This window comes from Rhizophagus irregularis, chromosome 3, assembly GCF_026210795.1.
Source record: "Rhizophagus irregularis chromosome 3, complete sequence".
NCBI classification, from domain to species: Eukaryota; Fungi; Glomeromycota; class Glomeromycetes; order Glomerales; family Glomeraceae; genus Rhizophagus; species Rhizophagus irregularis.
The window spans coordinates 2965043-2989377 of NC_089431.1; the positions used below are offsets into that span (position 1 = coordinate 2965043).

The 24335-nt window shown below is 26.0% G+C and overlaps 8 protein-coding genes across 8 annotated transcripts; 3 read left to right on the forward strand and 5 right to left on the reverse strand.

The window, feature by feature from the left end:
- Nucleotides 1-2500: 2500 nt before the first annotated feature.
- Nucleotides 2501-2875, reverse strand: OCT59_020730 (uncharacterized protein; the record flags this gene model as incomplete). Its single annotated transcript, XM_066149371.1, has 1 exon — nt 2501-2875. One exon carries the CDS (start codon nt 2873-2875, stop codon nt 2501-2503), a length of 375 nt encoding a protein of 124 aa, XP_065990282.1.
- Nucleotides 2876-3067: 192 nt separating this feature from the next.
- OCT59_020731 (uncharacterized protein) lies at nt 3068-3886 on the reverse strand (the record flags this gene model as incomplete). Its single annotated transcript, XM_066149372.1, has 1 exon — nt 3068-3886. One exon carries the CDS (start codon nt 3884-3886, stop codon nt 3068-3070), a length of 819 nt encoding a protein of 272 aa, XP_065990283.1.
- Nucleotides 3887-3914: 28 nt separating this feature from the next.
- On the reverse strand, nt 3915-4130 carry OCT59_020732 (uncharacterized protein; the record flags this gene model as incomplete). The annotated part of the gene is made up of 1 exon (XM_066149373.1): nt 3915-4130. The coding sequence occupies one exon, from the start codon at nt 4128-4130 to the stop codon at nt 3915-3917; it is 216 nt and encodes a 71-aa protein (XP_065990284.1).
- A 9164-nt stretch (nt 4131-13294) lies between these two features.
- On the forward strand, nt 13295-13954 carry OCT59_020733 (uncharacterized protein). The gene is made up of 3 exons (XM_025321508.2): nt 13295-13450; nt 13530-13681; nt 13752-13954. Exons 1-3 carry the CDS (start codon nt 13321-13323, stop codon nt 13881-13883), a joined length of 414 nt encoding a protein of 137 aa, XP_025168740.2. The 5' UTR covers nt 13295-13320; the 3' UTR covers nt 13884-13954.
- Nucleotides 13955-14471: 517 nt separating this feature from the next.
- Nucleotides 14472-15672, forward strand: OCT59_020734 (uncharacterized protein). The gene has a single exon (XM_025311740.2). It carries the CDS (start codon nt 14773-14775, stop codon nt 15262-15264), a length of 492 nt encoding a protein of 163 aa, XP_025168738.1. The 5' UTR covers nt 14472-14772; the 3' UTR covers nt 15265-15672.
- Nucleotides 15673-16638: 966 nt separating this feature from the next.
- OCT59_020735 (uncharacterized protein) lies at nt 16639-18621 on the reverse strand (the record flags this gene model as incomplete). The annotated part of the gene is made up of 8 exons (XM_025321506.2): nt 16639-16942; nt 17023-17103; nt 17171-17320; nt 17409-17537; nt 17626-17738; nt 17805-17907; nt 17980-18191; nt 18267-18621. The coding sequence occupies 8 exons, from the start codon at nt 18619-18621 to the stop codon at nt 16796-16798; spliced, it is 1290 nt and encodes a 429-aa protein (XP_025168736.1). The 3' UTR covers nt 16639-16795.
- A 393-nt stretch (nt 18622-19014) lies between these two features.
- On the forward strand, nt 19015-21186 carry OCT59_020736 (uncharacterized protein). The gene is made up of 5 exons (XM_025321505.2): nt 19015-19070; nt 19153-19266; nt 19349-19411; nt 19491-20769; nt 20849-21186. Exons 1-5 carry the CDS (start codon nt 19033-19035, stop codon nt 21050-21052), a joined length of 1698 nt encoding a protein of 565 aa, XP_025168735.1. The 5' UTR covers nt 19015-19032; the 3' UTR covers nt 21053-21186.
- On the reverse strand, nt 21055-22815 carry OCT59_020737 (uncharacterized protein; the record flags this gene model as incomplete). The annotated part of the gene is made up of 5 exons (XM_025321504.2): nt 21055-21490; nt 21560-21621; nt 21695-22246; nt 22328-22466; nt 22528-22815. The coding sequence occupies 5 exons, from the start codon at nt 22813-22815 to the stop codon at nt 21167-21169; spliced, it is 1365 nt and encodes a 454-aa protein (XP_025168734.1). The 3' UTR covers nt 21055-21166.
- Nucleotides 22816-24335: the final 1520 nt, after the last annotated feature.

Below are 24335 nucleotides of genomic sequence, written 5' to 3' on the forward strand. Positions count from 1 at the left end.
CATTCGGTAATATTACTCTTCTTCCATAAGTCAAATAAAATGGTGTCATTTTACTTGATTTCTGTATTTTACTTCTATATGCAAACAATATTGGTGCTATTCTTTGATCCCAATTTTTATCTTCATATTCTCTATTTCTATATATCGTTAACTTTTCTTTTACTAATTTCGCCAATGATTCTATTAATGTTTTATTAAATCGTTCTACTAATCCATTTGTTTTAGGGTGATAAGGAGTCGAGAATTTATGTTGAACATTAAATTTTTCTGTAAGATTTTTAGTTAATTGATTATTAAATTCCGATCCATTATCTGTAAGTATTTTCTTTGGACATCCATGTCGACAAATTATTTCTTCATAAATGAATTTTGATATTTCTTTTGCATTTGCTTCTTTTATTGCTTTTGCTTCTGGCCATTTCGTAAAGAAATCTATTGCTACTACTATATATTTATTTCCTTCTTCTGTTCTTGGTAATGTCTATTACATCTATTCCAATCATATGAAAAGGTTCTTTTACTTCTATTGGATGTAATTCATGTAACCCTTGTGGATTATTTCTTCTTTGACAATTATCACAACTTTTTACATATTTTTCTACATCTCGTTTCATATTCTTCCACCAATATTTTTCCTTTACTTTTTCATATGTAGCTTGAATCCCAAAATGTGCCGATAATTCATGATCACGCATCATATACATTATTCCTTCTAATTCAAATCTTCTTATTACTCTAAATTTATTTTCATCTTTAATTTTATATAAAACTCCATTTTCTTGTACGTATTTTTCTTCTTTTTCTATATTCTTTACAATTTTATCATATTCTTTTTCATCCATTTGTTAATAAATTTTCTATTTCGTTTTCAAATGGTAAAATAAATTTTATTTCTTTATCTTCAAATAATATGCAATGATAATTTATATTTGTATGAATTATAAATATATATATTTCTAATCCTATTCTTTCAACCATTTTTTAATTTTATTTATCTCATTATTCATTACTATTTATTATTTTCTAAACTTTTATCTTTCTCATATTAACCTTGACATCGCATCAGCATTCTTATTTTCTTTTCCTGGTCTATGTATTATCTCAAAATCATATTGTTGTAATTCCATCATCCATCTTCCTCTTCTTCCTTTAGAAACTTTTGATGTACTTATAAATCCTTTTAATGCTGCATGGTCTGTTATTACTTTAAATTTTCTTCCAAATAAATATTTATGAAAATATTTTATTCCCCAAAATACTGCTAAACATTCTAATTCTGTTATCGGATATCTCTTTTCTGCATTTACTAAACTTCTACTTGCATAACTAATAACTATTTCTCTATTATTTTCATCTAATTGTTCTAATATAGCTCCTAATCCTTCTCCTGATGCATCTGTTATTAATATAAATTCTTTTTCAAAATTTGGATGTTGTAATATCGGATAATTTATTAATTTTTCTTTTAATTCTTCTAATGCTTTTTGTTGTTTATCTGTCCATACAAAAGGAACATTCTTTCTCGTTAATTCCATTATTGGTTTTACTATTTTTGAATATCCTTTCACAAATTTTCTATAATATGAACATAATCCATTTATTTCTCTTATTTGTTTGATATTCTTTGGCGGTTTTAAATTTTTAATCTTCTCTATTTTCTTATTATCTGGTTTTAATCCATCTGTTCCTACTATATGTCCTAAATATTCTACATTCTTTTTCGCCCATTCACATTTCTTTAATTTTAACATCATATCCGCTTTTCTTAATTCTTCTAATACTATCTTTATATGTTGTAAATGTTCGTTCCAATTTTTCGAATATATTATAATATCATCTATATATACGTTCATAAATTTATCTAAGTATTCTTTAAATATTTTATTCATTGTTCTTTGAAATATTGCCGGTGCGTTTTTTAATCCAAACGGCATAACATTAAATTCGTATAGTCCTTGACTACAAATAAATGCTGTCTTTTCTTTATCTTCTCCTTTCATCTCTATTTGCCAATATCCACTTGCTAAATCAATTGTTGTAAACCATTTTGCTACTCTAAATTTTTCTAATAAGTCGTCTATCCTTGGCAAAGGGTATGCGTCTGTTATAGTCATTTGATTTATTTTTCTAAAATCTATACAAAATCTTTTATCTCCTGTCTTCTTATTTACTATTACTACTGGTGACGACCATGGACTACATGATTCTTGTATTATTCCTTCTTTTAACATTTTATCTATTTCTCTTTTTATTATTTCTCTATTTTCTGTACTTTCTCTATATGCTTTTTGATTTATTGGCGTTTCATCTTTCAATCTTATATTACATTCTATTATATTTGTTTTACTTATTTTCTTATCCCCATATATACAAATATCTTCGTATTCTTTAACTAAATCTTTTAATTCTTTCTCTTGTAATTTCTCTAAATCTTTATATTTTATTTCGTCTGTCCAATCTTTGTGCATCTTTAATGTCTCTCCATTATTATGGCCAAGACCTAGTAGTTTTCCTCTATAATATGTCCTTTTTCTTCATTATTTATTAAATATATTTCTCGTTCACTTGTTTCTTCATATTCATTTTCACTATCATCATCTTCACTATCATCACTATCATTATCGTCATTAATATTTTCGTCATTATTTTCATATTCTATTGGTATTTCAATATCTTTTCCATCTTCTTTTAATATTAATATCTTTTCATTATAATCTATTATTCCTTTCTTTTCTCTTAACACATCATTTCCTAATATTAATTCTTTTTCTACTGATTCAATTACGTCCATAATTATTTTCATTTTTGTATTTTCATTTATTTCTATTGTTATTTCTATTTTTCCTTTTGATGCAACTCTTGTTCCATTAGCCATTATAAATCTAATATCACTCTTTTCTATTATTGGAATATTTAATTCTTTTCTTAATCTATCTGATATTAAACTAACTGATGCTCCCTGAATCTATTATTATTGATACTAATTTTCCTTTTATTATAACTTCACTTCATCGCTCTAGTTTCACTTTTATTATCTGCACTTTTTATTTGTTGGTCCAGAGTGTAGTCATGCATTATCATCTTCATTATAATTTCTAGCTATTCTTCTAAATTTTGGATTTTCATTGTAAATTTGTCCATACGTTATATTCGCTTTTTCATTATACATATCCATTACATATTTTTCTGGTGGTACATTAACTCGTACTCTAATATTTTTATTTCCTCTTTTCATTCCTGGGTTTGGACATTCTCTTATAAAATGACCTGTTACTCCACATCTTTCACATCGGTTATGTCTTCTTCTTGATTGATATGCTTTATCTCTATCTTCTTTATTAGAAAATCCTCCTTTTCTTTCACCATCAATATCCATTTTCATATCATATTCTCTTTTTGGTGGTATTGGGACATCTTCAATTTCCATTTCATTATAGTCATTATCTAAATCTCTTCCATATTTTCTACCACTTCTTAAAGTTGGAAATATTTCTTTTTCATAATTATATATTTCGTGATTATTATAATATTCATTATCATTATATCTATTATTATCATAATATCTTTCGTGATCCATTAAATTTATATTTCTATTATTATTATTATTATTTCTTCTTTCATTATTATTCCTATTAAAATTATTTTGCGTTCTATAATTATTTCTTTGTCTTAATTGTGGACATTCTGGTCTTATATGACCTACTTCATTGCATTCATAGCATCTCATGATCCTTGCATTTCTTGTATTTGTATTTCTATTTATATTTCTTCTTTGTTGATTTTTTATTTCATTTAACGTTTCTTCCATAGCTATTTTTTCTGCTCTGAACTGTTCTAACGCTTTACTTAATTCATCAATATCTTTTTCATTAACTGGTTTTTGCATTTTCTTATATATTTCATTCTCTTCTTTTTTATTCGTTTCTTCTTTTTAAAATTTCTTCTATATTCTTTTCCTGTCTTATTTGTTCTATATTTACACCTGTTGTTTTCATTATCAATTCATTTTTAGCTTCTTCTTCTCTTCTTGCTGTATTAATTGCATCATTTAAATTCGTTGGACTACTTCTTCTAACTTGGTACCCTAATGTAGGTTCTAACCCTTGAATATAATAATTTACTTGATACATATCATGTAATGCTTGACCTCTAGTTGTAATTCAATATTGATCTAAATCTTCTAAGTATACTCTTCAACACTTTCATTTTTTTCTTGTTTAATTCTTGTCAATTCCATCATTTTTCTTCTTTTAACATCTTCTCTAGTAAATCTATTAATTAATTTGTTTTTCAAATTTCTATCATCGTTATGATCACACCAGTTTACTAAATTAGCTGCTACTCTTTCTTTTTCTTCATTATACCATTGTAATGCGGTTCCTCTTAAACATGTTATTGCTACATTTGCTTTATTTTGACTACATACACCTCCTCCAACATTTCCTTCTGTTCTTCCACTTACTGTAAATGCTACTTCAAATTGTCTAATCCAATCGTTAACATCTTCATCTTCTTTTCCACTAAAAGTTGGCATACCTACTATTCCTCCCATTCCTGCAGTTTGAATTCTATCTAATAAAGTTTGTCCTGCTCCTAATGCATTATCTAATGCATTAGGTGCGAGTCCTGTAACATTTTCTACTATTCTTCTTATTTGTGCTTCTGTTGCCATATTTAATAATATATTTTCTTGAAATAAATCTTGTAAATTATAATCAGATATTTCACTTTCGTTATCAGAATCTTTAATATTCAATGAATTATTCGAATCTGAATTTTGATTCAAACCAAAACCTCCTGTATTTATAACATTTTCATTTTCATTCTCAAATTCATTTTTATTAAAATCTTCAGTATTTTCTTCCCGAATCTCATATTCTTCTGGATCTAATATTTCTCCAATCTTTTCCGAATTATCTGTATCATCATTTTCTTCTTCAACTTCTTCTTCACTTTCTTCAATTTCAAATTTCTTTAAATATTCGTCTAATATTCTCTTTATTTCTTTTTCTGATTCATTTTTATATTCTTGAAATTTTCTTATAAAGTCTGCACTTAATATATCAACATTTCTATATCCCATACTCATTAATCTTAATAATTCTCCATCGGAAACTTCAATTTCTAAAACTTTGATTAGATTTTTTAACTGTTCTAGTCTTTTCTCTATTTCTGTTTCATCATCTAATTCATTCTCATCTTTTACATTTTCTAATTCTTTTTCATAACAACTTTTACATATTCTTTCTATAAATTCTTTGTTGTATTCTACCGCTTCTATTGCTTCTTTCTTTAATATTATTTTATTACACGTTGGACATTCTATTGTATACATATAATGCCATATTCTTAATTCTTCTTCTATTCCTTTATCATCTAATTCTTCAATAGTTTTGTAAAAACTCATAAATTCTTTAGTTTTTATTATTTCATATTCTACTTTAAAATTTATTATTCGTCTTATTTCTTCAATATCAATTTCATAACCATTCTCTAACCAATAATTTCTGTATATTCTTTCTATATGTTCATCTCCTTCATTTGAACTTGATTCTCCTAAATCATCTGAACTTTCTAGTTCTCCTACGTCACTTTGTTCTTCAACAAAACCTTTTGTTTCTACAATTTTCTCTATTATCTTATCTGTTAAATCATCATTCATCCATGGTTTTGGATATTTATTTCCATCCCACCATTGATATGTTATACTTTTCTGAAACTTCTTGATTTTCTCTCTATTTTCTTCTTCTGCAATATTTTCTTCTAAATGTAATATTTCTTTAAAATTTTTCATAGTACCATATCCTTTATTCTTAATAGTTACTGATTCTATTTTTTCTAACCATTCTTCAAATTTTGCAAATCTTATATCTAATTCGTTATCTTCTATAATATATCTATATGTTAACAATTCCTTATTTCCTAATAAATTTTCTTCTGTTCGGTCGTCTAATATATACTCATTATCTTCACTCAGTATGTAATGTTCACATATTACTTTTATTACCGATATAATTCCTATTTTTCTATAATCTGGTTTATTCCTATACCTAATTGACCTTACAACTATATCTAACAGTTTTTCTCCTTCTTTTCTTATTTTCTCAAATTCTTTATTTCTTTTCTTTCTACTAGATGGATAACTTTCTTCCTCATCCTTTTTTGTTAGTACTATGTACTCCATTAATTTCATATATGTATTTCTGTTATAACTCATCGCTTCTAATATTACTTTTTGAAAAATCTTCCAAAATCTTTTAAACCAATCTCCTATCTCTATTTCATCAGTACTATAACATTTTAGACATGAAGGGTCTACTTGATATTCCTTTCTTAGTTCATTATGTTTCTCTATTTCATGTCTATTCTTAATCTCTTCTAACTCATCATATATATCAGACATTTTTTTTTTTTATTTATTTAAACATTTCATAATTTCACTTTTATTTATATTTTATAAAATTTTATCATCATTTAAATTACTATTTTATCTTTTACTTCTTTTAAAATACAATTTAAATTTTAATATTTTCAAAGTTCCAGCTTTGATTCTATAATTTCTTTATACATTCTATAATATAATTTATAATCTATAATCACGATTTTATAAACTTTCTATATCTTGCGCAAATAAACTGCGATCAAGAAGCTAGGGATTATTTATAACGGGCCGCCTACTAACGTCAGACTAATATGATCAACAACAAAGGCTTATTTATACTGGGTCCTCCAAATCGTACTCTTATTTATACTTACAAATAACTGTGATCAAGGCTAGGGATTATTTATAACCGGGGAACCACCCAGTGTCAGACTAATATGATCACCAACAAAGGCTTATTTATACTGGGTCCTCCCAGTTCCATACACAACATTAAACTTTTAATGACTTTTAATCTTTTTCTTATATTAACTTCCAAAATATTTATTTCAAATCTATTTCATATTATTTTATTTCTCGCATTTCATTTTATAATTCATTAATATTTTCTTATTATAATTGGATAGCCACGGATTTTTAAGCGATCAACGTACTAAAATTTCTGTTGACATAACGCCCCTGGCGACACAACTATTTCTTCTATTATATTCTTATTCATTTATATTTTTATTAATCAGTCACCTCTGCCCAGGGCAGCTATATATTTCTTTTACTGCGCTTCATCACGTGATTTACATTATTCACGTGATTTGTACAACATTTTATTTCGTTTACGCAACATGCTTACACAATTTCTTTTATTATATCATTTTATTTCATATTATTCATTATTATCTTTTACAATCTTTCATATCATTCTTTTATTGTAATAAAATTATTTTTCGTATATTAAATAACAACATTTCTATATTTCTTATATTTACAATATCGTTTAATTTTCTTTTTCATTTAGTAACCTATACCGGGCTTGCCTTTACCTTCTTCATAGAAGTATAGTAGTTTACGGGTTTGTCACTAATAACTTTTCTTTTCTTATAATACTTTTCAAATTTTTCAATCATTTATTAACTTTTTATTATTCACAAAATTCATTCTCATTATAAATTTTTATTTTCATTCAATTTTTAAATCTTTTTCTTTTTATCTTGAATATTTCATTCATCTTTTTGATATATACTTTTTCAATATATCGTATATTTCATTTCTCATATATTCCGTAATATTCCTTTTTCATAATATTACTTTTACTATATCCTTTTTCATATATAGTAACATTTTTCTCATATTTCAGATAAGTCTTCCTTATCTTATCATTTCTTTGATGATTTTACATATCATCCTTCCTTTCTTATATTTCTTTGATGATTTCTCATATCATCTTTCCTTTCTTATATTTCTTTGATGATTTCTCATATCATCTTTCCTTTCTTATCAATTTTACAGATTTTTTCTTTCATTTTCTCATATACTTTTCTTTTATTTCTTATTTAGATTTTGTATGAAGACAACAATCTTTTATTTTCTCAGAGCATGCACCAAAATGTGACACGCCGCCCATAGGATATTAAGATAAAATATCGTATGTTGCCACCGACGTGTTGAGTTCGTATAATATCTATGCTTGGTTTAAAATAAAATTTAGTTACAAAACATTAATAAACCATTAATTAAAATAATTAATGTGGCACTTTTTACTCATAAGAAAAAGGCAAAAAGAATGTGTTAGTTTTTATTAAAGGCGAATTAAAAATTTTATTTTTCCCAAAAATTGAACTGCGAATTTCCTATCGAAATCCACTTGTATTTATACATTTTAAGAAAATCATTTCTACTATCTACTACTCTTTCTCTCTATCAAAATTCTAAGAATAATAAGAAATAAAAGATGTATTATCATATGACTTTCTTGTTACACTAAACTAAACTATAAATATAATTTTATTGGCTAATTATTTATCCATCGGCTAAATGTTTATCCGTCACTTACTGCGCCATGTGACTTGTCACGTGACTTTTGTATTCCCAACCATTTCTTCTTGTGTAACCATATCATGTGACCTACTGCGCCACAGGATTTACTGCGTCATTTATTTATTATATTTTCAGTTATTACAATGCTCATTATACAGAAGTTTAAAGATACTAATTTCTACAAGAAAATAAAGAAAAAAATATTAGTTATATTTTAAATAAAAAAAAATAAAGATAGAAATGATGGACTTTTCACAGTAAATTAATTTTCTTTAGTTTATTTGTTTTTTATTTATTTATTTTTTTTAGAATTTATTACTTACTTTTTTTTTCTAAAATCCTTTAGAAATAACTGCTTCTTCTAAAATGGCAGTTTAGCAATTTTTAGAAGTATAAAATGATAAGTATTTTTATTTTTATTTTTTTATTTTAAGAATATAACTAATATTTTTTCCTTTATTTTCTTGTAGAATTTAGCAGAATAATGAGTATAGAATTACAATATTGGTGATATATTAAAATTACTTAAGCATTTTAACATTTGATATTGATTTGTAAAATTTTGGCAAGCAATTTTATTTTATATTATATCCATTAGTCTTGTTAATATTTTAAGATTTCTAATATTCAAGCCAATAAACTAAATTTTTAATCTGGAATAATAAATAATAAATGGCTAAAAATTTTTTTCTAAAAAAAAAAAACTGGATAGTTATGTTCAAAAAAACTGATTGTGATATGAAAATTATTTTTACAACTTTATGTTATCTAATTATTAAACAAATATTATATAATATTAAATTTATTTTTATGTTACTACTATAAAAAAGTTTTTTATATCAAAAAGTATATACTAACTTGTATTAAAATATAAAAAAACAGTTTATAAATTATTTTTTTTAATAAATCAAATATTTTTTTTTTAAGAGTTAACAAGCGTAGCAGTCTTTTTATGAATTTTGCTGATTATATTTTAATTTTCTTTTACATAATATAAAATACCGTTATTTTGATTTTTGAATAATTACCTATTAATATATTTTTAAATTTTGCTAATAAATTCATCCTATAATTGTATATCAGATATATTTTTATTAAAATTAAATTATTACTGATGATAACATTCATATATAATAACATTTTAATTAACATAACTATATATTTTATTAAACATAAGTGTTTGAAAAATCTAAAATTATATATAAAAACTATATTTCAAATTATCTGAATTAATAAAAGTTAAATTAATATACCTGTATTTAAAATTTTATTAAAATTGAAGGTAAATTGATAAACTTTAATGTACCATTAATGTACTAAAATTAATAACTTAATATATATGTGATGATTTTACATTTATTTAAAAAATAAGAATAAAGCATATTTGATAAATTAAAAATTACATTAATTAGTATCACTAATTTTCTATATTTAATAATTCAATTTGCATAATTATTGATTCTAATAATTAAAGGGAAACCGTTCATTTCACTAACAGACATTTCACCAACACATTTTTTTCACCCCCTGTAATGGTCACGTGTACATGCATGGCAATACTTGGGCGTGATGTTTAACGCATATTTATCACGTGATATGTATGTGACATTTAGGTGTTAATGAAACGTCTGTTGGTGAAATGATTCAGACCCAATTAAAGTATATTATTAACTTTTTTAAATTATCTAATAAAAAAAATTATTAAATTATTAGATTATTAGATTATTATTTAGATTATTAGATGCTTATTATTGGTTATAATTTCCAATAATCTAATAGTCTGATAATTTTTTTATTAGGTAATTTATACAAAAAGCTGATAACAGGAATTTGAAAAGTATATTAAATTCAATAATTAGTATAAAAAATTTACTTTTTTGGAAATTTGTATTTAAATATTTACCATACCATTCCAAAATTAAGCAGTTCTTTTTTTACTATGAGGTGCTTAATTTCAGATACTTTTAAATAAAGTATTGAATTGTCTTCTATTAGTACGAATTGTCTATATAAAATACTTTAATAATCATCCAATGATTGTTTAACGTTATATTATGCCATTTACGTGATATAACACGAATTTAAATATAAATACTATATATGGCAATAGCAAATTCATTAATTTTGATGAAAATCAGTGGCTTAGAATTTAAATAATATGATGTGTAGCATTGAATTATCTTTTATTGTAAATTCAAAATTTTATTAATAAATTCGTTGCAATTTAGTTGAAATCAATGAATATTAATCTAATTTACAAAATTTAATAATAAAAATTAATATTAAATTAATACTGCTTATTTTTTTCAGATACTATACAAAATGCGGGGTGCTTATTTTTGGGTACTACTTAATTTCAGAATGGTATAGTATATACGATTTCAAAATTCTGCTACCTTTCATATAAATCACTCAATAAAATGATTATCAGATTATTAGATTATCAGATTATTATTTAGATTACTAGATGTTTATTAATTATAATTTCTGATAATCTAATAATTTGATAATTTTTTTTATTAGATGATTTATAGAGGTAGTAGAATTTTAAAAAATATGATAAATAAATAAAATTATCCTATTTTTAATAAATTAATTTTTTATATTTTAAAATAAATTTTAGTAGAAATTTTTTAAAAATTTTAAAATTTTAAAATAAAATTAAAATAAAATTTTTTAATATAAATTTTAAATAATATATTTTAAAATAAATTATTATTGTATAAATATTTTAAAATTTTTAAATAAAATTCTAAAAGTATTTTTTAATAGTTTTAAGCAAGAATTTTATTATAATTATTAAATATTATATATATTTAATTTAAAAATTGTATAAAAATATACAAAATAATCTTTTAATCTAATTGAATTTTTAATTTTATTCTTTTTATAATTAATTGTATATTATTGTATGGATATATTTAATAATAATATAATTATTATTGAGCATATCTATAAACTATTATATTAATTAAACTTTATAAACTTTATATTAAATAATATTAAATTCAGATTTTAATATTAAATTAATATAACTAATCATGTAATAAAAAGTATAATTTTATATACAAATACAATTATAATAAATTCAATTCTTATATTAAGCATAATGTATAAAATATCAGTATAATATATATATAATAGTTCTATAAAGTCATATAATAATTAGTTTTATCTTATATCTACTAATTTATTTGCAATATTAACTAGAATTATTCTTTAATTAATAATTAAAAAAATTTAATTAAAGTATTAAAAGTATTAAATAAAAAATATTATAATATTTTAATACAATTTTTATTTAAAAAATATACAGTTTTTTATAATTATTTTACTAATTAATAATTTAATTTAATAAGTTACAAAATAAAAAAAAAGTTTATTAAATTGAATTACTAAATAGTAAGATAATTATTATAAACATTTAAGTAAAAATAAAATAGTCAATATTAATATTATTAATATGATTTTACTACCATTTGATTCATCTTGAAATAATTTATAAATTATCAGATTTTGATTACCAGATGCCAAAATATTCTTAAAATACTTTTATTATTAAATTTTAATAATTGTAGATAATTATTTAACATTTAATTCAATTATTTTAGCTTTTAAAGGGCTAAAGTCAAATTAATTTTAACTATTTTGACTTTTTATAAACCTAATTTCAGTTTTATATATAAATATCATATATATATTTTTTGGCCTTTACATAAAAGTAATGTATTTTTATTATGAAACTATATATATATAAAGTACATGAATTATTTACATGAATTATTTTTGAAAGTTATATTTTATCTAACTGGCAAATGTACTTAGTAAGTAAAGAGAAAAAGGCTATATTATATAATAAATGAATTAGTAAAAAATCTTTGTAAAAAATTATATAAAAAATAAAAAAAAGAGAATGAAAAAAACTAATATAGTAATATTACTGGGCAAAACTTATTTAATGAGTTTATTAAATAATGGCAATGGCAAAATTATAATTGATATTATAGCAAAATTTTTAGTAAAATGACAAAACTATATTAAATACAGTATATATAAAATGTAGCAAAATAAACTACTATATTAAAATCAACAACCTTATATTTAATTCATCAAACCATTTGAAATTAATTGTTATCATTTCTACTTTCAATATTTTTAATAGAAATTATTTAAATTTGTAAAACCCAAATTCTTTATTGGTTAAAGATTTTTATTTGCTACAAATGAGTTTACACTATTACATTATTAATACTGTTTCAAATACAGTACGTGTCAAATAGCATAATGGATTTCGCGTCGATTAATCATATGGGGAAATTTTATCTTTGAATTATTACAAATAAATTAGTTTAAATAACAAATAATATATTCTTGATACCTTTTAAATTAACTATGAGGTAAGTGGTGAATTAGTAATATGGTGTGGATCACAATAGTGAAAAACTTGAATGAAAATTATAATTTTTCACCGGACCGGAGTTTCGGATATTTAAGATAATTCGGATTAAATATTTAAGAGCTGTTCAAACAAGTTAAAAATTAGGATATGTGTAAATAAATTTAAAGCCTTGTAGCCCTTCATTACCCCCTAACGGGACGGATCGTTCCTGCATATCACAAATTGAATTTTATCCACTTTTAATTTCCAAAATAATGTAAATAAAACGATAAACATAGAAATTAGTTTCTAATTGGTGAATATTATTCTCAAACACGTTACCCTTAGACTGATAGTTTATCATCTAATTTAGCATAATATGAATTTAAATGTACGAGTTTTCTTTGTTTTTTTGTTAGAATTCGTAACACAAATCCTAATTAAGAATATTCCGTACGCAGAAAAAACAATAAAATATGGCAGTATAAAAAGTAATGGTTTTTGGAGGGATTCTCCTTTTTTTTCAAAAATGAAATTGTTTACTGTGACACTCTTTGCTATTTTTCTTTTAACATTTATGGTCATATTAGTTGCACCACAAGACGATTCTCAGTCAACAGATGATGGCTCTTCAGACTCTTCAGATAGTAGTCCTTCAGGTATATACAGTACAAATATATTAACAATAAATTAATATTGGAACTTTGATTTTTAAAATGCAAATATTTTATTTTATAGATAACCCGGTAGAATTACCAACAGATTCAACAGTTAGCCAGTCAGTTCCAACAAGGAGTCAATCAACATCAACACCTTCAAATACACCTTCAAATACTCCGCCGGTTGCAGGATTTCCCTCTAGTCAACCTTCACCAAGTTCTGGAACTCAGGTAATTAATTAATTTCGAAATCAAAATTTATTGAAGGCTTTTACTTAACGATATTTTATCTTTCATACAGACACCCTCACCATCATTTGTACCAAGACCTACTGTTATATCTCAAGGAGATGGTGTTTCTATTAATAAATCTTTTAGTTTCGTTAGCATATTATTTTTCATTACTAGTATCATTTTCATTCAATTTTACTAAAAAAAAACTCTTGCATTTTAATATTTTTAATATAAACAATAAAAGTTACATATAATAATCTTAATAATATATATATATATATATATACAGTATATACGTTAAACAAATCGCGTGAATTTTATTAAATAAGAATAATAAGGATAAATGTACGTAATTATGTACACTCTCCTAAATGCATATGTGGCGCTTATATACATACTCTACCTTCAGTGCCTACTGTCTAGTTAATTAATATGACTATAGAAAATGCCTATTATAAAGCACCAACAAAATAATTTTTTCCATCCCATTATTTAAATTTTTTTATAGATTTATCTTTACAATCGATAAAACCCAATTATTTTGGAACAGCTGATTTCCGTTACTTCAATAGACGTATGGTAAAGGTATGGTACTCAGTCACTCATAAAGGAGGCGGTGCTTAAACGGATATAACTTATTAGGTAAATTATAAAATTTTATCACATGTAAAAAGTTATTTGCCTTTTTTGTTGTATCAATAAGGCAATTATCCTTAACAATGACATAGTTATCGTAATTATTTTTGTCCAAAAAACAATCATAAAAACAATAACGCAAATTCCCTTTGCAGGTTAATATAAGGATTGAATAAAATACAACTGATGTTTCATGTTTGACAATCCATGGGATTAATAAAAAAAAAGTAACATTTACAACTGATAATCTCTCATCATTACAATCACGTGCGGCCTTTGTTTCCAAATTCAAAGTGCAAAAACAAATGACAATAACTGAATGATGCATATTTCTAGTAAAGGAAATACCAACGAAAATTAAACCCTTGTTATAAAAAGGATGTTTTCCTGCTCGTCCTTTTTATCTTTTTCTTTTAAAAAAAAAACAAAAAACTCTTCAAAGAAATCATAAAATGCCATCTTCTCAATACGCCATTTCAGACATAATTCTAATTCCTAAACATATTAAAATTGGAAAATTAGTTGGTAGCAATGATTGTAACCTAAAACCAATTAGTGAGAGAACTAATACATTGGTTTGTGTCAATAAAACACATCCGGCAAAAATTGAAATTAAGTACAATACAAATTTCCCTCCACCAAATATTAATACAATTAATGAGGCAAAAGATCTAGTAAATAAATTGATTGAAGAAGAAGGAAAGAGAGCTCGTTTGGAAAAGAAAAAGGAAGAAAATATTCCGTTTGTAAGAGATTTTGGAGGGGATGGTAAAATAACAAAATATCAGAAAGAAATAATTACGAAGAAAGAAAAACAGAAATCTAAGCGAGAAAATGATAATATGATAAAAACTTATATGAAAGATGGAATAGTGGAAGACAAGTGGGAACAGGAGGATAAAAAGGAGAGGGAGGAGGTGGATTATTATTATTCTTATTATTAGAAATAATGACATCAATGTTTATATTCTTTTACTTCAAATAGTTATGATATATATTTCTTTCTTAGATTTATTTGAAACTTATGTCAAAATTTTTTAGTATACACATTTATTAAATAAATTAGTTATATTTTTTACGTAATTCACAAAAAAACATTTCTTTCAAATTAACCAAAATATTTTTCTATCTTCGAATTATACTAATTACATTATAAAAAAGTTTACGATGAAGGAATGATGTTAGTATTGAAACGTATATTTACAGTAATTTTAACATTAGAAGTAAAAGAAAGCTTCGAGAAATGTTACGATTAGCGCATGGCAGAAGATTATTTTAAAGATGCTAATTGAAACGCAGATTCACCATTTTTTTTTTAATTTAAAGTCCACCACCTGTACCACTAACTAACTTCTCTATAACTTCGCCAAATATAGAACATATATGTCACCTCCTTTTTAGCGTTAACTTTATTTAATGTTTCAATTTTACACTTTTTGAACTTAAAAATTAGATAATGTCATCAGAATTCTTTAAAACTTTCTACGTTGAACGATTGGGTTGCATTATCTTCAATATCTTTTACTAATTTTCTAATTCCCCTTTTGATTTTACTTTCTGATAGCTCGCGATCAATGTTTTTAGATTTGAGAGTGTCGGATTGAACGGGAATTAGTTTATTGTTAATCTTATAATGTATACCTATTTGTAAACATATTGTAGTTTTGAAAAATAAGTTTTTTGCAAATTGGAATTTATTTTTAAAAGAAAATGACATGGAAAGAATTGTTTGCATCCAGACTAAAATAAATAGCATTTCACGACTCGAGAAAGTACTGAAATTAAAAATTTTCTCTAATCTTCTTCAAATCGATTTGATAGGTCCGAACATAACAAATTGCTGTGACCCGAATTCATAAAATTGAGATGATGTCGACTCCAGATATGTCGCATCTAAAAATAAACCAAGTATGTAGAGGTTGCATGAATGTATAAAACTCATATACGAATGAAGGATAATAACGCGAAAACACGTAAAAGAACGTGTAGCACGAAAGTTTTAACGACTACTCGTCTATGTACTGAAATTACTTATATATTCTATGGACCATTAATTCATTATTTAAAAAAGGTAATTTCTAAGGAAAAAATTTTAAATTTGAGAGCAAGGTTTATAATGTCATGATTTTAATAATCTTTAAGGGATTTCTTCGCACTTTAGCGGATTCTGTTCAGCCATGAAATGCACGTAATTGTGAATAATTATGGGTACCTATTAGAACATCGCTTTCGAAATACCCATATTTCGTATGTACTACAAAGTTTATTTATCAAGGAATACCTGAAATATATTCATTCTCTTTATGGCAATGGAATAGTGAAACGGGGAAATAAATTAGCATGTTTTTATTAAGAAGCGCTATTATTTTAAATGACACTTCTCTAACACTCTAATTTCTAAATATTTGTCAATAGCTTCATCAGATTTCAACCCTTTCCAAGAAATGTAATAAAAATAATAATTCTTCACTTAATTTAATAACTTGTTCTAATCTTTTCTAATGATTTCGCTTTAACAGTCAAATATAGTCTAACTGTCTTGTTAAATTTTGCAGATAATTTTGTTGCAGCTCTTACTCCAATAGTTTTTATTACTGTACCATTTGCTCCTATTAATATTTTCTAATATAATCAATATGAAAAATTGTTAATAACATTCTTAAAAAAAGGATTTCTTAATAAAAGATCAAAACGTATATTACCAACTGTGATGGATGGTCAACATATACATTTTGATCAATTCTTAATATATTATTTGGTAAATCAGTCCATCCAACATTTTCCTATTATATAGAAGTAAAATGTCACTAATTAATCTGTTATTAAATTATTTATTTCCTAATCAATTACCTGTCTTACTACATAAGGTAGATGATCACGTAACCTCTCATAAATTTCTGCTCTAATAAAATCTTCAACGAGTTTAATATCCGCCATATCTAACTTTTGATCTGGTGGGTAAATCCAATCGTGAGGGTACGTATCTGATAATAACATTTTCTTTTAACCATCCATTGATATTATTTGTGTTTAATCATAATTTTAATACAAAATATCATACTTGAAAAAAAAGAAATTAATAAACTACCTTCAATTCTGTTATTCCTGTTCGTTTTAATGCACTTATACTTATTTTATGTTTAAAATAAGGATAATGTGCAGTAAATTTTTCGTAGATGGATGGTATTGAATTTTTACTATTGGCTAATAAATCAATCTTTGAGGCCATCCATATCCAAGAAGAAAATAAGAAATCCCTAATTCAAATAAAATTTTAAATAAATTCTAATGGAAGCGTGATTTACCTTATTTAATACCAACGTCCCAGGTAATTTATATTCTTTTAATCTACTTAATAACAAACTTTCTGAATATGTTGTATGATATAAAGCTCTGAACGCGTCAACTATTACCAACACTGAAAGGATGTAATTTTATTAATAAAAATTCAATGAAAAAAAAAGGATGTCGAAATTTTACTAACCATGATCAGCTTCGTGTAGTGAATGCCATGATGCGTTAATTAAACCACGATTTAATTTTGGTCGATTACGTCTAGAAACAATTCCAGGTGTATCGATAAATATCTAATAACAATTATTTTTAATTGAAAAGTCAATCTCGCAATTCTTTAAACTTAATAATATCTGATTACTTACTAATTGTCTATTCTCTTCAGTTAATATTGTAGGAATTCTTTTTCTTGTTGTATGTGCTTTATTAGAAACTATTGATACCGTTTCGCCAAATAATGCATTTAACATAGTAGATTTTCCTGCATTTGGAGTTCCTAATACTACAATCTTAAGCAAATTCGGATTTTCTGGTTGTTCAAAACGTTCATGGATTTTTGGTAGCATAACATCAACGCCTAACAAATAATTATTTTTAAACCACTAATGATCAAGTAAATGAATTATATAAGATCATTAAAGCCAAAACTTACTAGCTGGCGTTATTGGAAATTTAAATTTTTGATTTTGAGATATCATTTTGGGTACCTCATTTATTCCATTAATGTTCAACGAATTATTATTGTTTAGCTTCCATTTTGCCTCTTTTTCTTTCATACTCCTATTTGATTCATAATCCGCCTCCCGGTGTGATCTCATAACATCTTTCTTCTTGACCAGTGGTGTAAATGATATTCTGGATTTTTTGGATGATTTCAAATTTTTTGACACTGAGATCTTCTTCTTTATGGGTTGGATCAATTTTGATGAATAAGATGATTTATTATTTGATGTTATTACTATATCATCTTTTGGTGGCAATCCCGCTAATCTTCGTGCTCTTGACATTATTGAATATTCCCGAAAATTTAATGAATGAAAGTGATGACGACATCTTAAAGGATAGAGACTATGCGACGATATTATTAAAATTCTTGGTAATTGTACTAGAGGACTTAAATTCAAAACTATATCAGAGTACAAGAAATATTATTAAGACGTGACATTATTTACAAGAATTAAGAGAAAATCAGAAAAAAAATTCTAAAGAAATTTGAAAAGTCGGTGTAATAGTTAAGCTTACTGGAACTTGTGTACCGGAATAAACGAAAATTATATAAAGTTTTCATTATTCGAACAAAAAAAATGTATCTCGAAAAAAAAAAGATAATCAGAATCAATAGTCAATCATTCACGTGATTTTTACCTTTTAATTCGGGTACAGCATTACTTTGATACTTCAACATAAAAGTTAAGAAAATGTCCGATTTAAACGGAAAGGAAGGCAAACAAAAAGGGTATTTGAGTTTTTGTAATCCTTGTCATAAAATGTTTTATTCGAAGTGTAATTTCTCAGAAATTAAACTTATTGTAATTTAGATTAAAACAAGATGATTTCCGAAAATTATTACAAACGCCTCGACCTGGAGATATACCGTCTAAGGGAATTTTAGGAATGGCGACTCCTAAACACAGAGTACCTCCACAAACTCCGTAAGTGAGATTGTTGTTCTTTTAAGTAATATTTTGTTGCTATTTTGCAAGCTGTTATTTTATTAACTTTATATTTTCGTAGAAAACCGGGTGGATCAGGAGGTTTTGCCAAACCAGAAGCACCAGCTTCTAAATCAAAGAAAAAGTTATTTTCACTTTATAATAATTCTTGAATTTCACTATCTTTATCTTCCAATCTTTTACATCTCTTTCTATTTTAATAGATATAAGAGACATGAGACTTCAGAAGATAAGTCTTCTGATAGTAAATATCGTGATCGAGCAGCAGAACGTCGTACGGGAGCTAATCCAGATTATCAAGAGACAGAACAGATTCTTAAAGCATTAAATAATAGTGAAATATTAGAAGCAAAATTAGTTTATGAACAATCGAAGTATCTTGGTGGTGATACTGAACATACACATTTAGTCAAAGGTCTCGATTTTGCATTGCTTAATAAAGTACGTAATGAAATACAAAAAGATGATCAAAATGACGATGAATTGGAGCGTACACTAGAAAGAATTAAAGAGGAAACTCAAGAAGTGCCTAAAATTACTGGAAAAATTGCACAAAATATTTATGAAATGGCTGTAGTAAATGCAAAGAAAAAACCTCCAAAAATTAATGAATTATTTGTTGCTGGACGTATGGCTTACATATTTGAACTGGCAGATGAATATGGATTTTATGGTGATCCATTTGCTATTCCAACAACAGTTATAAGAAGTAAGGCAGACATTGTGGATAGTACTGGAACTGATAAATCTACAAACGATTTAGTTATAGAAAAGATATCTAGAGTTATGGCTTATGTACGGAAAGGAGGTCGTGATGGAAGCGGAGAGGTTAAAGACAAGAAATTAAGGAAAAGGATAAAGGAAAAACAACCCGAAATAATTGCTCCTGTGAAATATGCGGCTATTGATGAAACTGAAGATATATTTGAAGATGCAGGAAGAGATTACAAAGCCGTTCCCGACGAACCAGAAGAGGACAAAAGAGATGATGAGCCGATAATTGAACCTGTTTATGGTCCTTCACGCCCTCCAACTCAGTCAGTCGAGGTAGAAACTTCAAAGAATTATTTTAAAATGGATAACGATGAAGATACTATGGATATTGATGAAGAAAAACCGAAAAATGAAGATCTAAAGTCTTTAATAAATCAAGTAGCATCTGCTAGTGGAATCAAACAGACTGAAGAGAATGTAAAGAGTTCTGAAGTAACCGATAATAACAAATCTTCAACTAAAAGCGAAACAATTAAAAAGAGATTATATGAAGTTGACAGTTATGACGGAGATTATTCCACTTATGGACTTGGGTTAAGTAGTTTAGGTGGTGGAGGTACGAGGAAAAATGCATATGATTCTGGACATGAAGATTCAGATTCCGAAGGAGAAGTGCATACTATAAGAGATCAAGGAGTCGCTAAAAATAAGAAAGCACAATTATCACGGTGGGATTTTGACACAGAAGAAGAATGGCTATCATACAAGGTACGCTAAATGATTATAGGCAAATTAATTGATTTAATACAATATCACTAAATCTAGAATTTGAATTCTTTTTTTTTAGGATAATGTTACGGCTATGCCTAAATCAGCATTCCAATTTGGAGTCAAGAAAACTGATGGTCGTAAAACGCGTAGAAGTGGTAAAGAATTATCAGAGAAACAAAAATTAGATAGAGATTGGCAAAAGATTAGTAAAATAATGGAACAAAAATATGGAGATGGTGATGAAGGTGAATCTTCACGAAAAAAGGCAAAACACGAATAAATAATTACCAAGTTTATTTATTTTTAATATTTATTTAAAGCATTGCAATTGTTGCATGTTATCATTATTATTACATAATATAAAAAAAATTATGTATAAGTATACAATATAATCTTAAATTAATTTCTCAACCCAAAGCTTTATAGTAGGATCAGGTCTAAGTGATATTGCTAATTTACTTTTCACTTCGAAACCATCAATTTCCGTAAATTTGAAATTTCTAATTAAGATTGCCAGCATAACTTTAAATTCATTTAAAGCTAATTTGTTACCAATACAAGAACGAGGACCCGTTAAGAAAGGGATGTAAGTATAATTTGTTTGAATTGAAGTAAGATTAGGATCTAACCAACGTGAAGGTTTAAAAGTGGATGCATCTGAACCCCATATTGAGGGAAGCCGGTGGATTGTGTTCATGAAGAGAAATATTGGTGTACCCTATATTATAAAAAAATAATCGGTTGTTAAGATAGAAGAAATTCCTTAGAAAGAGTATATTTAATTTACCCTTGGGATCATGTATCCGCCAATTACATCGTCTTTTTTTGTTGTACGTATAGTCATTGGAACTAATAAATATACAATTAATTTTTCTTTTCAAACGATTATAATTATCAACTATTATATTTATAATAATATTACCTGCAGGATTAACTCTTAGTGTTTCTTTAACCACACAATTCAGGAATTCCAGAGAATTAATTTGATCAAAAGTAGGAATAAAATCCTTATCAGGAAAGGCCTCTAATAATTCATTTCTAAGAGTATTTTGTACTTCGATATTTTTTGAAAGAAAATATAAAGCCCAACCAATAGCAACACTGGTTGTTTCATGACCAGCGGCAAGAAAAGTCATTATTTGATTTTTAAGTTCATGTTCAGTCATTCTATCTTCTTTGATAGCAGTTTGTTCATTTTGTCTAATTAATATTGTTAATAAATCGTTTCCTTCTAATTCACCAAGTTTTGCTTTATCCAATGTTTCGGTAACCAGTTTATTGGAAACTTGGTCAATTATACGTGATGCTTCTCTTGTACGAATATTAAATTCTATCGGAAGTTTGTTAAAGAAAGGGATGTAATTCGACATAATACGAAGTAAAGTGCTACGACGATTTTGGGGAGTGAATATCATCGTATAAGCTTCTGCTAATTCATTCTTAGAAGTGAGAGAATTAAATTCATAATTAAAGCCTATTATATTATAAGGATACCTTAGTTAAATGAATAATGATCAACTTTGAAAAGAATTTAATTTTGAATGTTTATATTTACCGACTAAACCTATGACATCTAATGTTGCTTTTGATAAATAAGTCATAATATCAATTTGTGATTTTTCATTATCTCCAATTTCTTTTATCCACAAATCTTTCATTATATGACCAACTTTAGCAAATGTTGGTATCATTTCCTAATAAATAAAAGTCTAAATAAATTTTTTACTCATTGAATTATCCCAAATCTTTATTTACCTTAACATTAGTAAAACTGAAAGCAGGATTCATCATTTTACGTTGTCTTTTATGGGTATCACCTTCAGCTAGCAATATTCCACTTCCCAATAAAGGTTTTAAATCACGGATAAAACCAGGTGGTTTAGGGTAATCATACACAGAAGAGACCATAACATGCAGTAGAGCTTTAGAATCCGTTATAAATATCCTCGGTTTATTAAACAATCCTCTATACATCACTATACCTCCATACTTTTCTGCCCATGCAATATGTGGAATTCCTACATCTGATTTAATAATTTGCATTAAGTTACCAAAAAGAAAATGATCTGGTGATGGACCTGGAATTTTACATAATGGTGAAAAATAAAATGGATATATATAATACTTGTAGGTGAAGTAACATATTATGGATGTTACCAGGAGTATTATTGGAAATGAATCGATCATGATTTATTTTTATGAAAGGAAAAATTACGGGGTTTTTATAGTTTTTCCATTTCTGTTTTAAAAAAGTAATGATTGACAGCTTAAATAGTAAAATTTAAAGGGTATTTATTTATAATTGTAAAACCTATATGCGGTATTTATTGGCGTGTTTTCCACAAGAGGTTAGTACGTCCTCCGGTAGTCTAACGGGTAGCTAGGAGTTGCTATGGGCTGGCTGGATATTTAGGATTGCCTCTTAGAGCAATTAATTCTTGTATTCCCCGTATGGAATAGCATTCTGACTAAGTGGCCTAGAAATTGTACGTTTGTATTTTTATTTTAATAAAGCTCTTATTAGTCTTATATTCCGTTTCTGATAAAAAAAAAAATTTATTTAATAATATGCTAAGTTAAGACAAATCAATTAGTAGTAAAATTATCTTTTTAGATTGAATATTTATAGATAAATATATTAAGAAAAAAACTTAGCTTACACGTAGTGTACAAACACGGGTTTTCAAAATCACGTGATTTATATCTATCTCTGTATTTGTTTATATCACGAACTCGCGATTATATCACGATTAATATCACGCGATACAAATCGATTGTACAATTTGTTTACGTCATAGTGATCATAAGCTCCTATTGTTAAACATTACATTGTTCAGTGCTCGTTCGCTTATTTCATGTCTCTTATTTCAATGTTAAACCTTGAATACAATGATGGATAATACAGAACAAGAGAACATTAGATGTGACGAACAATATGATGCTTCACCTTCAACAAGAACCAACGTATATAACTTCTTTATTTTACCTATTTTCTGTTGTGCTTGAGTGTTTCCTTGATTGTTGCTTTGTATTTGTTATCTATCATATAATTAAAGAGAATCTGCCTAATAGATTTATGAAACAAACCCACAATCAATTATTGATGATGAGTCTGATGGACCAGATGAGCCATCCAACCCTTTAGAATTGACCTCTGGACTCACTTTTTCTAACTGGAAAGACTTTAGAAACTGGATACGTATGTTTGGGTTAAAGGAAGGGTTTAACTATAAGATTAGAACTAACAAGACTATTCAAGGAGTAATGAGAAGGGCTACTTATGAATGCACAAAATCTGGGTCTCATATTTCACAAACTATATCGGATCCGACAAAGCAATGCAATACTCATTCCTAACGAACACTATGTCCCTGGAAACTTAATGTAGCCTGTCCAAAGACAAGTGGTATCGTAAGAATAAACTCATTTAATAATGTATATAACCATCCACTTATCTCAATGATTCAAGAAATAGTCCCAAGATTTCGGAAGTTGACAAAGGAAATGCTGGCTGATATTGAAAAGTATGTTGTTCAAGGGTGGATGGATTCAACGTCCATATA

Bases quoted from the DNA above. Each gene is read 5' to 3' on its own strand.
- OCT59_020734 (XM_025311740.2), top strand. From the start codon at position 14,773: ATGCCATCTTCTCAATACGCCATTTCAGACATAATTCTAATTCCTAAA.
- OCT59_020736 (XM_025321505.2), top strand. From the start codon at position 19,033: ATGTCCGATTTAAACGGAAAGGAAGGCAAACAAAAAGG. The intron at 19,412-19,490 runs GTTATTTTCACT...CTATTTTAATAG, and splicing joins GCTTCTAAATCAAAGAAAAA to ATATAAGAGACATGAGACTT. The intron at 20,770-20,848 runs GTACGCTAAATG...CTTTTTTTTTAG, and splicing joins AAGAATGGCTATCATACAAG to GATAATGTTACGGCTATGCC.
- OCT59_020733 (XM_025321508.2), top strand. From the start codon at position 13,321: ATGAAATTGTTTACTGTGACACTCTTTGCTATTTTTCTTTTAACATTT. The intron at 13,451-13,529 runs GTATATACAGTA...TTTATTTTATAG, and splicing joins TTCAGATAGTAGTCCTTCAG to ATAACCCGGTAGAATTACCA. The intron at 13,682-13,751 runs GTAATTAATTAA...TCTTTCATACAG, and splicing joins CACCAAGTTCTGGAACTCAG to ACACCCTCACCATCATTTGT.